At 30.4% G+C, this 16203-nt stretch overlaps 2 protein-coding genes across 4 annotated transcripts in view; one reads left to right on the top strand and one right to left on the bottom strand.

Annotated features, from left to right (window-relative positions):
• Positions 1-267: 267 nt before the first annotated feature.
• On the bottom strand, positions 268-7173 carry LOC106692589 (small integral membrane protein 29). Of its 2 annotated transcripts, none has more exons than XM_014438640.3 (4): positions 6873-7173; positions 5502-5705; positions 3374-3514; positions 268-453 (listed from the first exon to the last, which is right to left on the bottom strand). In XM_014438640.3, the coding sequence occupies exons 2-4, from the start codon at positions 5667-5669 to the stop codon at positions 403-405; spliced, it is 360 nt and encodes a 119-aa protein (XP_014294126.1). In that variant the 5' UTR covers positions 5670-5705; positions 6873-7173; the 3' UTR covers positions 268-402. The 2 variants fall into 2 exon arrangements, with proteins under 2 accessions (XP_014294126.1, XP_014294117.1); XM_014438631.3 differs by lacking the exon at positions 6873-7173 and adding an exon at positions 5782-6784.
• Positions 7174-9537: 2364 nt separating this feature from the next.
• The window catches only part of LOC106692864 (valine--tRNA ligase), a 16460-nt gene continuing 9794 nt past the window's right edge, over positions 9538-16203 (top strand). Inside the window, exons 1-6 of one of the 2 annotated variants that reach the window (XM_014439091.3) lie at positions 9538-9806; positions 9884-10082; positions 10157-10400; positions 10775-11003; positions 15247-15426; positions 15499-15620. In XM_014439091.3, coding sequence (XP_014294577.1) covers positions 9734-9806; positions 9884-10082; positions 10157-10400; positions 10775-11003; positions 15247-15426; positions 15499-15620 — 1047 coding nt within the window. In that variant the 5' untranslated portion in view covers positions 9538-9733. Of the gene's footprint in view, positions 9807-9883; positions 10083-10156; positions 10401-10774; positions 11004-15243; positions 15427-15498; positions 15621-16203 lie in introns of both variants that reach the window. The other variant, XM_014439082.3, reaches the window with a different exon arrangement.

Below are 16203 nucleotides of genomic sequence, written 5' to 3'. Positions count from 1 at the left end.
ATATATATAAACTAAAAAGTATATCAAACTACCATATGAAAATAAACATAATAAATAATCATTAAAACAATTTTTGTTTTAAATATACAAAAATATCTACAATCAGTAATAGACTAGACTAGACAGGAATGAAATTATTAATTTAGCAAGTGCTAAAATTATACTGTACCATTATAAAAGAACTCATGGTAAACAATGAAGATTATCACAGGTAAGAAATAGTATATCAGTTATTAAAATCGATAAGCAATAAAAGAGTAAATCATATAAACATACATTACAAATATAATTTAAATAAATCACTATTACAAGGGTACTGTAAAGTCTAAGGAACAAAAAGAATAAAGGGGAGTATTATATAACGTGAAATAAATCTACATAAATGTAGATACTATTTTCAATTTATTTCTGTTGTGGAGGAAGTGCCTTTGAAAGTGAAACAGTATTATAATCCTGAAAAACAAAAAAAAATTAATAACTACATTCATTTTTTCTACAAAAAAATAAATTTTCACAAAAATTAATACCAGTTTAAATTAAAACTTTGAATAGGTAATTAGAAAAACTGACAAATCTTATCCATCTAATAACTACACTATAATATGCTTCAAGAAATCAGACCATGAGAGACCTCACAACAGCTAGTGCCATGTTATCAGATTGATTAGTTAGTTACCTGACAATGTAAAAAGTGTAATTATTTCAGAACCCTCCTTCCCCATACATGAAATTTTAAAAGCTAATCATTTATTTGATATGGAAATTTCAGAAAAATCAGTATCAGAATATTTCTTTTTATTTATAATAACTATAGTTCAATAAAATATATATATACACACATATATATAAAATCAGTGAACTATAACTATTATAATTAAATGATTTCTGTTTAATTATATTTTTATTACATTGATATACATATAAATTTAAAATAAATAAATTTTGTAGTAACATATAAATGAAAAAATAACTACCAATAGTCGACTGTATAATTTAAAATATGAAGAAGAGAGTCAGGGTTGCAGTAAAAAAAAACAAAATAGTTTTCAAATATTTATTATCCAATGTTATACTCCACTTTGTAGGGCTTTATCTTGAACAGTCCTGATAAAGCCTTACAAAGTAGGGTGAAACGTCGAATAATAAATGTGTTGTTTTTGACCACAACCCTGACTATCTTCTTCATATTTTAAAGATCATTTCATTTTTTCAATTTTAATTTTTATTGAAAAGTGAAAATCAGTTAGAAGAAAAAATAATTAAAAAGAAGAAATATATATATGTATATATAATTGACCGTAAAAATTGATATATAAGAAGATGGTCAGGGTTCTGGTCAAAAGAGAAACAAAAATAGTTTACAACTATTTATTTTCCGACATTTCGCCCCACTTTGCAGAGCTTCATCAGGGCTAAAAATATACAAAAAAAAAACTGATAATATTACAACAATAAGGCAATTTAAGCTAGAATAAATATATCTCCTTTTTTTTTTTTTTTTTGTTCGCCTCCTGCACTTTTTTAACGGAATATTTTTCAAAAATCTTTACTATTACCATTGTTAATTATTTTTTATTCTTATCATTGTTTATTCAATTTTATTTTAGATTGATACTATTTTATGTCTTCCTTCCTTTTATTTATATGTAATTTCTTATCACTTTATTTTTACATACTATTTATCCTAGCTTAAATTGCCTTATTGTTGTAATATTCTCAGTTTTATTTTGTATCTTTTAAGCCCTGATGAAGTCCTGCAAAGTGGAGCGAAACGTCGGAAAATAAATAGTTGTAAACTATTTTTGTTTCTCTTTTGATCGCAATCCTGACCATCTTCTTGTATAAAAAGAAAAAATCTTTGAAAAAAAAAACAATAGATGAGAAAAGATATAGAGTGAGATACTCACAATTCAAATATTATGAATCATTTCATTCTTATTCTATTGTTATTAAACATTATTACTTTTTTTTTTATTAACTTTGGAGCTTATAAACTTTCTTATTTTCATGAAATTCACAAATGCGGATAGTTCAATCTTCATTAAGTTACTTTTGAATTGCACATTTTTATTTTGAAGAAACTTTGTTATATCTTTTTTCCTCTAATTAGTACTTTAAAATTTTTCTTTTTAGAATGAGCATTGTCCATGATTATCATTGGGTTTTAGTACATCGTTCAAATATTTTCTTAATACCTCTTTGAACTGTACACCATTCATTTCATAGTGACAATATCCATCTCCCCTTTTAGCTCTGAATATCCCACTGCAGGTGGACAAAAATCTGTCTACTGACTCTGGAGTACTGTAAACTTAGCTCCTTCATCCATAGAAACCTTCAAATCACCTCATTCTGTCAGAATCTTGTCAAGTAAAATGTATAGAATGATCTCAGTTGACACAGGGCTCATTAAAATAAATTTAGTGTTAACTACACTTATTTTTCAAGAGTTCTTTCATTTTTCGAAGGAACTTAATTGTTAAAATAGCTATGTCGTTAAGATTTTCATTTATCATTTCCATAAAATCCTATGTACAGAGCACACCACACTGTTTCATGTCTTATTAGTTCTATGTTTACTTATGGCATGATTTATTTTTCAAATTATTATTTGTCTCTTACGTTGTTTTTATTTATATTTGTCACATTCCTCTTGAATTTTTGGCAAAAAAATTATAGAAATCTGGAGATTGCCTTCTATTGAAGAAATACAGTCAAATAATTTCAAAATCCAGGCCTTGACATCAAATAAAACGGATCCTGTGGGGTTTATTTATCTCCTAAGTAAGCAAAAGTCAACAGCTGATTCAATTAGAGCAACAATAATAATAATTCTGTAGGCTATACTATAATATAGTATTTAATATATAAAATTATTACTCCTTTAATTATATCACAACTGTCCACTTCCCCTCGTTCAAAAGGTAAAATAACTCTTAACAAATCCTTTTCAGTTGTTTGGAGCCTAAATTTAGATGAGTCAGTTTATGGTGTTAAGTTAGTTTTAAGGTAAATAATTTTTCATTTTTTTTTTAATTAACAAATTTTAGTAACCAGATACGATTAAAATGTAATTACTTAACACTACCGCATAAATTGTCCTAAATAAAAACAAAATAAACTTTATAAGAAGAACAACATAAACCTTATCAGTGTTACACATATCTGCCAATATATGAAATGGTTCATAGTCACCCATCATTTACAAAAGTACTACAAGCATTAACATGCTTTAAATTAAAAATGTTAACAGCTAAAGAGATAAAATGATTAATTTCTGTTTCAGTAAACTACCTTACAGATCTCCATTATTATTAAAGAAAAATCTATTTTATTATAATTATTAAAAATAATATTAACTATTATGATATACCCTTCTAGAAGAAATTTCTCCTTCACTTTCCAGTAATTCAGTTTCCCAATCATCTTCTTCCCCAGGGGCGAAATTGTAATAAGGCATAAGATGATGTCTCAATCTATCAATACGCCTTTTTCTCTTCAACAAGATAATCACCTTAAAAAAGTTTAGGGAATAAAATATTTTATATAAAATTAAAAATAATACAAACTGTAAACAATGAAACATAATTGAAATAAAGTTGTAAATATGTCAAAAACAGATAGATGAAAAATTATGACCCATAATAAGAAAATGAAGCAGACCGGTAGATTAAAAGAAGGATGTTTCAGAACATGGTATAACGTCTAAGGAATATGTATTTGAATGAAGCTGAACAGTGAATAAAAGTCAAAGGTACAAGATCTAATGAGGGCCAACTGTTGACTCAGAGCTTAATGATTTAAAATACTAATCGATAAATACATCTTACTCATAAAGTTAAGATCTTGAATTGTTAGATGTTCAAATTATTGTATATTTTAATGAGAGAACAGAACAAATCAAACCAGCATCTATTCTTTTTAATAAGGAAATGGACAGATGATTTTTTGAACCTAACGGATCCGATGCCAATAGTTCTCCAGTCCCCTCGTTTAGCAGTCTTTCTGGAAACTAAAATCATAGCTAAAGGTTGCAACAAGCATACTTTATATTTGGGTAATTGATAACTTTTTTATTTTCAGAAATTCCACCTTGAATAGGATATGGTAGATAAAAACTGTAGTCCTGGCTGACAACTTTAGTAATCGTTCAAAGGCATTTAGTGGCAAGCCATAAACGGCATCCATGCTCAAGGAGTTTTCAAAAATAAACCCATTAAATCCCTAGTAAAAACGATTCCCATAAGAGAATCCACCTTTCTAGAATAAATTTAATCCATAGTACCAAATCGTTTAAGACCATTCTCAATTGTAATTTCTTATTTTAAATATTGTGAATAATTTTCTATTCCTAAAAAAACCAAAAAAAAACATGAAAAATCATTTATTCTTTGATTTAGATCTAAATAATACTTCTATAGCCTACAAAAATTGTAGACACTCTAAAACCTAAAATTTCTTTTTTATGAAGAAAACCACATTTTAACAGTTTTAATTATAAATATAAAATCAAAATGGAATAAATTTTCTCACAATGCAGAGAGTGATTATATAACAATAGGTGTATATTCCTGGTAGGCCGATTGGAGGTAACTTACTCCAACCATATGACTGGCAACTCTGCATCAGGAGATACCAAGTATGATTTTTATATTGTAATTTGGCTGCAAGCTCAGGATGCCAGAGGAGGAGAAGGAGACATAATTACATTATCAATTAATCTGACTCTGTTATACAATGAAGCTCTTCTTGCACCAACCCAGTGCACAAAATAATAAAAGCATCTATACAAAAGTAAATTAATTTATTTATTTTTTTAAACCATCTTCCAATCAAGTTAATTTCCTAGAATATCCACTTTATTCTAATTTAGATATTCACTGGGTACTAAAGATTATTACTATCAAACTAGAATCTTCCAATTAAATCTCTTTATATATCCTGTGCTCTACAGTTCTACAAGAATCTCTGTCCCTACATTATCTTCCTCCACTGACAGTTATCCCAGCAAAGCATCTGCCATTATCTGGTTCCCATCCTCTTCACGATTCCCTGTGGCTTGTCCAGTCACCCCTAGTGTGGTCTTTCTATAACATATCTTTCAGCACGGAAAAGACATATACTACAGGTGTTCTGAAATTGATTCTCTAGGTATACATGCCACACAACTCAACCATCTGATTTGACTTCTTGTCACAAATGCGATCAACTTTGCTTTTATCTAGCACAATTCCTTGTTTGCTACAAATTCCCCAACACCACACTTGCAGGCCAAAGATTCTGAAGAAAACTATTTTATTACATATAAGCTTCTTTTTGAATGCCTAAGATACCACCCAGATCTCAAAACCATAGGTGACAAGTTTTATGACTTCCTCAAACTCCATGATTTTAACCCTATGTTATTTAATATTTTCACAAGTCAAAACAGATCTCTTTACATTATATCCTATATCTATTTAGAAAAACATTATAAAGTAATTGAGATTACATCAACTTACTGTTACAGTGAGAAATGCAATAATGAGTAATGAGCTAAGCGGAAGAAGTAAGTAACTCAAATCATGGTCAGCGTAGTATTCTGGTTTGATAGTTGAAACTTCTGTTCTATTATCACTAGCAAACGAGCCATTTACAAAATTTGACTCCGTACTGTTTGATTCTTCCATTGGAAAACACCATAATCAGCCTTCAATCATCTTTACCTATATTGAATAAATAGTTAGAAATTATACAGAACTGATTTGTCAAAAGAAGTAAAAAGTACAAAATAGAACTGACACATCATTGATAAACTTCTAGAATAAAAGTTCATATTATGCCTAAAACCATCAGTCTGAGTGACTACAACATATACAACATTATTTTTCTTCACCAACTAAAAATGTAGTAACCCATAACTTGTAATTTTCAAACAAAATCATCTCCAACATTACATGAGCATTTAATATAAACAATAAACACAATCGTTCTATGCCGATGAGTTCAAAATAATTCTACAGCTCCATAAACCATCACAGCAATTAGAAATTTTTTAAGATAATACCTATCTCTCACGCTCACTCTAAATTTTTATACGTGCTGATTAATTAATAAAGTCCAAGTGATGTAAGCCACATTTTCGACAATTTTGACTTTGACCCAGAAATATAAAATAAGAGAGCTAAATAAAAAGTAAATTGTCACAACGATTTGTTGTCTATTTTTAATTTCGTATTAACCACAAAAATTTTATTTCTGACTAGTATAATGGTATGTAGGTACGGTTGTACTATTAAAAATATCTGAAAGTTGTCTGTTCCAGCCGCTCTCAATTTTTGGCTATCAAGATGGACATGCGCGTCCATTGCGAGGGAGTCTGTCAAATGTCACTCATCTCACACTAGAACGAACCCCTCTTAATCACGAAGCTTGTCGGTTTGCGCCTTACATGTTTTCACCCTCACCACGTAGTCTATCACGTAGCACATCAAATTCTATCTAACTTGATGGACTTAACCACCATATCAATGTCATTATACATCTTTGAAAGCTTCGCATTCTTCATTCTTCTCCTGATATCTCGCCCTCAAATCATGCCCAACATTCTTCTTACACTTTCATTCATTAAAATTCAGTAATATGGGTTCATCATTTAGGTTAAAGTCCAAGCTCCTGAGCCATAGAAAAGCTAGAATCAGACGTGCGCAAATGTTCCATTTTTTCCCTCCCTACATGAGCTGGTGGGAGAAGTTTTCAAAGAAGGTTATAAGCTATGTATTTCGATTTTTTCGGCAAAAAAAGTTATTAACAAAATTAAGCTTGGTGCGTAGCTCAGAAAGAATACACTTTTTATTAGTATTATATGCCAATCAATTCTACAATTTTTTCACCTTGATTCATCTGCAGGATTTTTTTTTCTGCTGTCTATTGTTCATATAATCGTTTCACTCTTAAAAACTCTTTTACTGCACTTTCATAGGTCAGTCTGTCCAAATTGTTTCAATATCGTGCTCATATTGAAGAACTGTGAGGTTATATAAGGACAATTCATATTTTATATGTACCAAAATGATGGATAAATAAATTATCTCAAAGGAAGAAAAAATCAACTAAATTGGACCAGTATTAAAATAATACAGCAACTAGAAAAAAAATTCCTGATTTCTCCGGTAGAAAAAATATGGCCAAGTTGGGACGTATACTAATGAAGTATACAATTTTTTCGAAGTTAACATATACCAATCTATTTATTTTTTTCGTTTTTCATATTTGGATATTATGTGTGTGGTGATTAATTCCCTAAAAAAACAAAAGAAAAAACCATTGAATTCGGACCGCTAGAAACTAAATAGTTATAATAAGCAATTGATTCAATCATTAATCCGATGTGTAAAAATCGAAATATATTAATTTTTAACAAACTTTCTATTGTATTCAATTAATCTATTTACATCCCTAGATCTAGCAATTACTAAGCATTGCCGGGTCTGCTCGTTACAAATAGTCTTCAAGAGCAATATTGTATAGTATACTAGTTCTAATGATGTGGTCAATAACATATTTTTTAATACATTTTATATGACATAATGATTTAAAGTTTTTTGTTACTATTTTTTTAACATATAAAGGTTTTAGTTTTTACAGTTACTATATTTTAATACCGAATGACTTACATGTGCAGAATATTGCAAAATGATGCATATACCATATACTATCCTTAGAACCATTTTCTAGGTCCAAATAAATATTGGTACTGCATTTTAAGATATCAAGATTAGGAAAAGCATTTATTGCTTTTACTGTTATGCAAAAAATACTAATTTAAGAAGTAGCTTTTATGATCAAAGGGATGTGCAAATCTCAAAAATGACTTCAAGGAAAATAGTTGTGTTCTTTATAAATTTCTTAGTATGAAGGGAAAGGGAAAAATAAAAAAGAGGAATACTTCTTGTATCTTAACCAGAATTCGATAATTTGTTTATGCAAGATGCCTTTTATGATTATTGTTGTAATGTTTACTTTTATTTAAACTTGTTAACACACTCATAGAAGGTTATTAGTAAAAAGAATTTCAATACATTCAGTCTCAAAAACTGTTTATATAATGTATTATAACATACAGGGACAGCGGTAGCAGTGTGACAACGCCCCAGTATACCAACCTAAAGGTTGTCAGATCGAGTCCCGGTTTGAAACTGCGTTTTTATCTGAACACAACCATTATCAAATCTCAGAAATGACTTTTTGCGTTCATAAAAAGTAGGTCAGAACACAGCTGTCAAATTATTTGTCTTCCATAAATTTTTCTACAAAGTAAAACAAGAATTAATAAGTTAAGTTAATAATAACAGTCCCAGTCAAGTATAAAGGATAACCTAAGAAACGAGTAACCTCCCGTATTCGTAACTTAGCAGTCCGAGAATAGGGGGGAAGCGTTCCAAGTGTCTACCCAATCCCGAACTGGGCAACCCTCGAATATGCGCAGTATATCAGTCCGGAACTTGGGTTCAGTTTGCCATTACCCAGTTACAGACTACCTCTTGGAACAAAGCTACAAGGAAAAATCAGACCAATGTCTTGTAGCAACATCGTCACCTGAAGGTCTATGTCTATGACCACTACTCTAACTACTATAGCCCCCAAAACCGCGATGATTCGGCAAGACTCAGCTTACCAGCTAACACATCAGCCGAACGTCATTTATTAATATTTGTACTATACTTTGTATATACTTTAATTTTACACATGTAACAACTATATTAAATATTGTAATGTAATGTATTATTAGAAGCAATAAATATTACAATAGAATCTTCTAATCCACTTAAGAAAGTTATCTGCTCCTGAAGAATTTGGCTAGACTAAACCAAAAAGTATTCTGAAGGATAAAATCTGTGGTCAGGATGCAAAATATTATATCACTTTTAAACCAATTTTATATTGTATTATATCACTTTTAATACAATATTTTGCACAATATTATATCACCAACCGTTATTTAAAAAAAAAAAAGTGTTAAAATGATTTGTTACATAAGCATCAATGAATGATTTACCGGAATATGGCAAATCCTCAAGTAACTTATAACATTTTGCCATCTGAGAACGAAAACTGATCCGTGGTTGTATAATCCTCCTTAAACCTGCCTAATGCTTACTTTCCGTACTTTCAGGATGAGAAACGAGTCCGAAAAGAATGTTTGATTACACCGATTAGACTCTGAAGAGTGAATTATATCTTGATAGTTGTCGTACTTCATATAATTGCCTCTGTCGTAGATAATATCGTTCCTCCAGATATTATGCATCCTTTCCCTATCCCAAACCGCAAGAACAAGGAATCGGGGAAGAGCAAGCATTGAATAGAGAAGTTTTTAAAAAAGAAATTTAGGTCAAAGAAAACTAAGTTAATGGAAAATTTCTTTCTTTTAAAAAGTTTCAGATATCTGAAAATCCGTATTTGTTATGTTGACAAAATACACTCACGCAACGTTTTGGCGTTTTTGATAATTTTTTATGAGATTATTTTTCTTGGTGGTTATTCTCTTCCAATCTCTTTGGTTATCGTGTTAAAGTTATTTTTTTGATTTGGTGTAGTAAGCAAAGTTATTCAAATTTTATAACTGTTAAGGATGGATATCATCTTCGGAGTTTTAAACTGTTCTTTAAAGTTTAATTTAATGTGGTTATAGAAATGACGGAAAGAATTCAGGACTTTTCACATTAATAAATGTCATTGACATGGTTTAGAAATGTATTGTGGCTTTTATCACTTACAACCAACATTGAAAAAAATAAATGTTAATACTATAAGACTACTTGAAAGTATTATGACTTTTTTTTTTAATATTTGAAATAAATGTTGTTTGTCTGCAGTCCTTAATTATTTATTTTTCCTGTAGATTTTAGAGTAACTCACAATGGATACAAACCTAACTTATATGAGGATGGTTACTATTCCCAATGGAATGAAAAAGGACTCTTTAAGCCTCATAGGAATGACCAGATCTATTCTGTTTTACTTCCTCCCCCCAATGTTACTGGCACCCTTCATCTTGGCCATGCGTTGACTATCTCTGTACAAGACACAATTGCTAGATGGTGAATGTTTCTTTATATTTTTAAACTTATAGTGTAAGCAATTTACTTAAGGTACTGTACTTGACGATTTTCAGGAAAAGAATGTGTCAGAATGAAGTTATCTGGACCCCTGGTGTTGATCATGCTGGTATTGCAACTCAGGTGGCTGTTGAAAAATCTCTTATGAAACAGGGTATTTCAAGGTTTGATGTTGGTAAAACTAAGTTTTTAGAAGAAGTTTGGAAGTGGAAAAGTGATAAAAGCATCATTATTAGTGAGCAGATCAAGAAACTTGGAGCTTCTGTTGATTGGGAACGAGAATTCTTCACCATGGATGAGGTTTTTTTTATTTTTTTAATAATTTTGGGTAACAGTACAAAATTGTCACTCCAAATGGCAGGTGGGTGTATATACTGACACCCAATGTTCTATTATTGTTATTTACAACTTATTATATTATTAGTTCTGTTTCAGTTGGATCACATCTGGTCATTAAAAGAGATGAACAGATCCTTTCAGTTGAGTTCAGACATTAATTCGTGGTTATACAAATCACTTTATGATATAAGATTACAACATAATGGTCGGCCATTTCATTGTTTATAAGTGAATATATATATTCCCACCATCATGTCGGAGTAACAGTTGTTAACTGGTACCGAATTTTTTGATTTTTTTTTTATATTTAGTTTTAAATTAATTTTTTTTTTCAGAAACATGTGAATGCTGTAACTTGTGCACTTATCCATTTATTTAAAAAAGACTTAATTTACAGAGAAGAATCTCTAATTAATTGGTCTCCTCACCTAAGGTCTGTGGTATCTGACATTGAAGTTGACTATGTTGATGTAGATGGACCAACTGCTTTATCCCTACCAAGTTACTCAGAACCTATTACATTTGGAAAATTGGTTGATTTTAGTTACAGGGTTGTTGGATCAGGTTAGATTGATTGCAAATTATTACTTATTATTATTTAGTAGCCCTCTGGGGTACACCCAGCCTCATGGAGTGGTTATTCTTAATTGGATAGAAATGTTGCATTTGAGCGTGATTTTGACCAAATAACACCTTTGCACAACCGTTGGTCTAGTAACAGTACTTCTTTACAAAGTACTATACCCCTAACACTTCATGGATTGTGCAGTACAGATTTAATTTTTTTTTATAGTCTATTTATGTTTAGGAACTATAATACTTTCAGGAAGATTGCTGAATGATCGTGTGTATCAATAAATGGAATATGGTCCGGGTGTGGACAAATTAAACTCTAATAGTAATATTATGTACTATTTTTACTATTTGAGTTTAATTTGTCCGCACTCGAACATATTCCATTTATAATACTTTCAGTGTGAACCAGAATGAAGTAAACTATATCAAATATCTATCTAATTTTCAATCCGTTAAAACTGAAAAAAATAAATGGTACTTAAGTTGTCAGAATAAAATAAGGTGGGTCTGCGAAATTACAGTATCTTTCTTAACGACTTAACTGATCATTCTCAGAATAAAGTTTTGGAATCCAATCTTTTACCTTTAAGTGTAAAACTAAGTTTTAATGAAATAAGCATTGTTCAAACAATTTTTTTTAATATCTACACTATTTTAACTATAAATATATATTAATTTCACCATGTAAGGGGAGACTAGCTACAAAGGATAGTCAACATTACCCCAACATCTGAACAGCAGGGTCCTCTATGTTAGGACCATACCATAGAGGACCATAATAGACCAAAGTGCAGCAGCATAGCGAAATTTCTTGCCCCCTTATTTTGTCCTGGCTTCATAGTTCCTTAATGCTCTTCCAACTTGATGGGTAGGTGTGTACTCATTTATTAGGGGCACTTACTCCGAGCGGCAAAATTTTAGTTGTTCTAAAAAAATCAATAATTTCCTATATATAGGTGAAAGAGTACGAAAAAATGCCAAAATTTTGAATTTTTTTTTTCAAAAAGAAATAAGGTTTCAAGTAAAATATATGTCAGCAAACATGAAATTTCTGTTCAGTGACCCAAAAAATGAGTTGCCCAAATTCACAAAAAAACTTTCCCCTATTTGTCCTTATACGTCCTAATTTGACTGGACTTCTAGTACTACAATTTTTTTAAGTTTAACTAGTTAGGTGTCTGGTACTGATATGAGTAGTGTACTACTTTATTCTATACCCATTCTGGATAATTACTTTGATGATATATTTTCACTTGTTTACTTTATTTTTTAGGTGACATATTGAAAGTTCTTTTTAGTACCTAGTTTATAATTTATTTCTTATGATCTTTAAGGTTGAATTAATTTACCACCTTAATTTATAGAATACCAGCCCTGATGCTTAAATATTTCCAGTAGTACAATTATCAAGCATGTTTGATTTTTTACTTTCACTTATCTATATATGAAATAAATAGTAAGGGGAAGTATTGCCATCGTGAACAATTTTTAATCCCAGTTTTCGATGGAATTAGACATGTTGAGGTCCCCTAAGTCCAAATAACTAAGTGCGTGGTGTGTGCAAAGCCTAACTTAAAAACAAAAGGTCATGCAACGCTGAAATTATGTATTTAGGACAGCTATATGCCTGATATGTGACAGAAATTTCTTCATTAAAATAGACATACCAGATGTGCCACTTTATAGAATAGATTTTTCAAAAATGGCTCTGACAATTTTAATTAAACCCAGGATATCAATGTAAAAATAGCTTTTCTTTAATAACAGATAGGTTTTATACTCATTGAAATAGTTTGAGAGAGTTAAATGCAGTCTTTTTTAAAAAAAAATTGTTCTCTAAAGTACTTTTAATTTTTTTATTTGAAAAAATAACCCACCTCATAATCTTATTCATTTGAAATGGATAAATATAAAGTATGAAAGGATTTGATAATTAACTTGAGAAAATAAGAGGAAAAATATTTTATTTAAGTGGAAAACACATTTCTGGAGATAAGAGTAATGTTATAGACATAATATACATAGTGTCATTCTAGAATATCGCTGATTGACTGTATGTATTATTAATACATGGAGTATGGTCTGGGTTCAGCAAAAAAAAAAAATTCAAATAGTATTATATATGTTGAGCTTATAGTAATATATATCAAATATTGGGCTCTTTAAAATAGTTTTCTCTATTTGAGTTGTTTTTTGTTTTTTTTTTACCGCACCCGGACCATATTGCATTTATTAACATATATAGTGGAAAATCAAAGATTTTAGAAAAAATAATACGTAATAAAGAAAGTTATTGAATGTAATGGAGAATGACGAGAAACGGATAAATAAAAGGTTTGTTATAACCAGAGTTTTAACTGGCAGAGTTTTTCATTTAGCCAGTAGTCATTAGTGTTGTCATGTCAACATCTTTATTAAATAATTATTTATTTAATTCCAGTAAGCCTGTATTTGAGCCTTTCATTTGGTGGAATGATCATCTCCATAAAATTATTGTTAGTATTTTCCATATTGATTCAATAACAATTTAGCATTGAATAAATGGTTGTTTTAGTTACCTGTTATATTTTTATATTTCTCTCATACTTTTGAAAATGAAAAATATTAAAATTTAGGAATGAGACATTTTATTTCCGTTTAAATCGGAGTTTGTCAACATTTTTTTTTATAAATCATGTTCTATTTGATATAAATAAAAATACATATTGTTTATATATAATCTTTTCACTTTCTTGAGACTGGTTATTATTGTTTAAATAAAATAAATTGTATGCAACTTAAGTTCCAAAATACTCAACATTTATTTAAAAGTCCAACGTTTTAGTCATCCTCAAGGACAATCTTAAATACAAATTTACACACACATCAATAATTTAAAAACGTTTTGCAGACTATTCTGCCTAGGTCATCAATTTCAGTTATGATTACAAATATTAGATATTATACGAGAGGACTCAATACAGAAGTGGAATGGACGGTGGGTAGCAAGCCAGAAGGGCGCTACTTTGATAAAATTCTTCCCTACCATCCTTTCTAGATTAAAGGCTAAATGGGTCCTCCCAGACTATTGGGTCTCACAGTTCCTAACAGGACACGGGGAGTTTCGGGGAAAGCTGCAGAGATTTGGAAAGAACATCAACCCCCGGTGCCCAACGTGCGGAGTTCCTGAAACAGCAGAACACATAATAAAAGATTTCTCTGCCATGGAAGGACACCGAGCCAGGCTGTCGAGAAAGACTGGGATTTACGCCCTCGCCGAGTCGGACTTTCCCTGTTTGATAGAAGAAGAGAATTATCCCTTCTTTAAGGAGTTCATTTACAGGTGGAAGGAGGTGGTGGGCCCCACTCATTTCACGATGGGAAGGACTTGACACCCAATATCGGCGAGCCACCAGAAGATGAGGAAGCTGACCCAGACTAAGACCAGGAGGGCTGGACCAGCCTGGTAACTGCAGGAGGCACCCAGAAGGATGCAGTGGACAAGGTGCAGCTCCATCAGTAATGTGCTAAACCTAGCGCTGGGGAGCACCACAGTAAAAAAAAACAAAAAAAAAAAAAAACAATACTGGAAGATTATTGATTGACTGTGTGTATAGATGAATGGAATATGGAATAATTATAATTATCTACTATTTGAGTTTTTTTTTTACTGCACCCGGACCATATTCCATTAAAAAAAAACAATAATTGAATAATTAATAAAAGAATTTAAAAAAAGTGGTGATCCTTGGGAGCAGTGGCTAGTGCCATTAAGGTAGTCCCCACTGCTCCCGCAGCCCGTATGGCAGAAATGGCAAGGGAGGGGGATAAAAAAAAAAAAAAAAATTACAAATATTAAAACTTTTAATTACAAATCAATTTAACTCTATTATCACTCTCAAAAATATTGTTGTGATAAGAAAATTATAATAGTGTTAAATTGATTTATAATTAAAAGTTTTAATATTTAATGTGAACAGTGAAAGAATAGGGTCATTTTGACTGAAATTGATGTCCTAGGCAGAATAGTCTGAAAAAAATTTTAAAATTAATGATGTGAGTGTAAATTTGTATTTAAGATTGTCCTTGAGGATGGCCAAAACGTTGGACTTTTAAAGAAATAATGAGTGTTTTGAGGCTTAAACTGGATACAATTTATTTTATTTAAATTTAAATTGTTTCATTTTAATAAATAAAATAATACTTTCTTTAGCAATTGTGGGTAACTTCTCATAATGTTTGTCAATAGCAGATAAAGAAATAGTTGTATCAACAACTAGAATAGAGACAATGTTTGGAGATGTGGCTATTGCTGTTAATCCTAATGATAATCGATATAAACCGTTCTGGGGATGCAAATTTTCCCATCCATTTATCGGGTCAGAGATCCCGCTAGTTTTAGATAGCAGAGTTGATCCTTCATTTGGTACTGGTGAGATATTTTTCTTCATTATTTGTTATTTATTGTTGAGTACAGTTTTGTATTTCTTACATTTGTGTTTAGGTGCTGTTAAAATTACTCCAGCTCATGACCCAACTGATTTTCAAATCAGTAAAAGCCATAATTTACCAAAGCGATCTGTGATAAATGAAGAAGGAGTACTTCAAAATTGTGGAAAGTTTTCTGTAAGTTTTGTCATACTTTAAAATGAGTTTTGTCACATTATAAAATGAGCTTTTATGCAAATTCAGACAAAGATAACTTTATTTTCTTCACAGTGTTCTTGTAATGTCTACTATAAATTAAATTATACTAATAATGTATTATTTTCTTTTATAACCATACCATACCATTAAGATCAAAAAATGGTCGATTGTGAATTTAAAATTTTACTTTTTATCTGAATCTGTATAAGAAAACCTATTCTTTTTTTTTTTGGAAAATTCCAAAGGTAGGTACACTGAATAAGGTTAGGAAACAATACCCTGAAATAATAGACTACATGCCACTTCTAAGATCTTTTTGAGTTTTGTTAAAGTAAAATTACTTCTCATCATATCTAATTTTAACTTTTTTCTCCTCTAAAGCAATAATGACTACATAGGTATGTCTAACAAAGGTTTCTAATCACTGAAAAATGAATACAAATTTTCACTACCTTTGGTAGTTAAGAAGCAGGATGTAATAAAACAACAAAATAAGTTGTTTTATTTTACCTCCCAAGTTTTGGCCAAACCAGTTTGAGCAGTTGAATTAGGCTACTCTATA

This window comes from Halyomorpha halys, unplaced genomic scaffold, assembly GCF_000696795.3.
Source record: "Halyomorpha halys isolate HHAL.00 unplaced genomic scaffold, Hhal_1.1 Scaffold6.1, whole genome shotgun sequence".
Lineage (NCBI taxonomy): Eukaryota > Metazoa > Arthropoda > Insecta > Hemiptera > Pentatomidae > Halyomorpha > Halyomorpha halys.
The sequence above is the reverse complement of the archived record's forward strand: the minus strand, read 5'-3'. Positions and strand labels throughout refer to the sequence as shown.

Coding starts and splice junctions, on each gene's coding strand:
- LOC106692589 (XM_014438640.3), bottom strand. CDS start 5,669: ATGGAAGAATCAAACAGTACGGAGTCAAATTTTGTAAATGGCTCGTTT. Junction 3,515..5,501: donor TTGCATTTCTCACTGTAACA/GTAAGTTGATGT, acceptor AACTTTTTTAAG/GTGATTATCTTGTTGAAGAG. Junction 454..3,373: donor GAGAAATTTCTTCTAGAAGG/GTATATCATAAT, acceptor TTTGTTTTTCAG/GATTATAATACTGTTTCACT.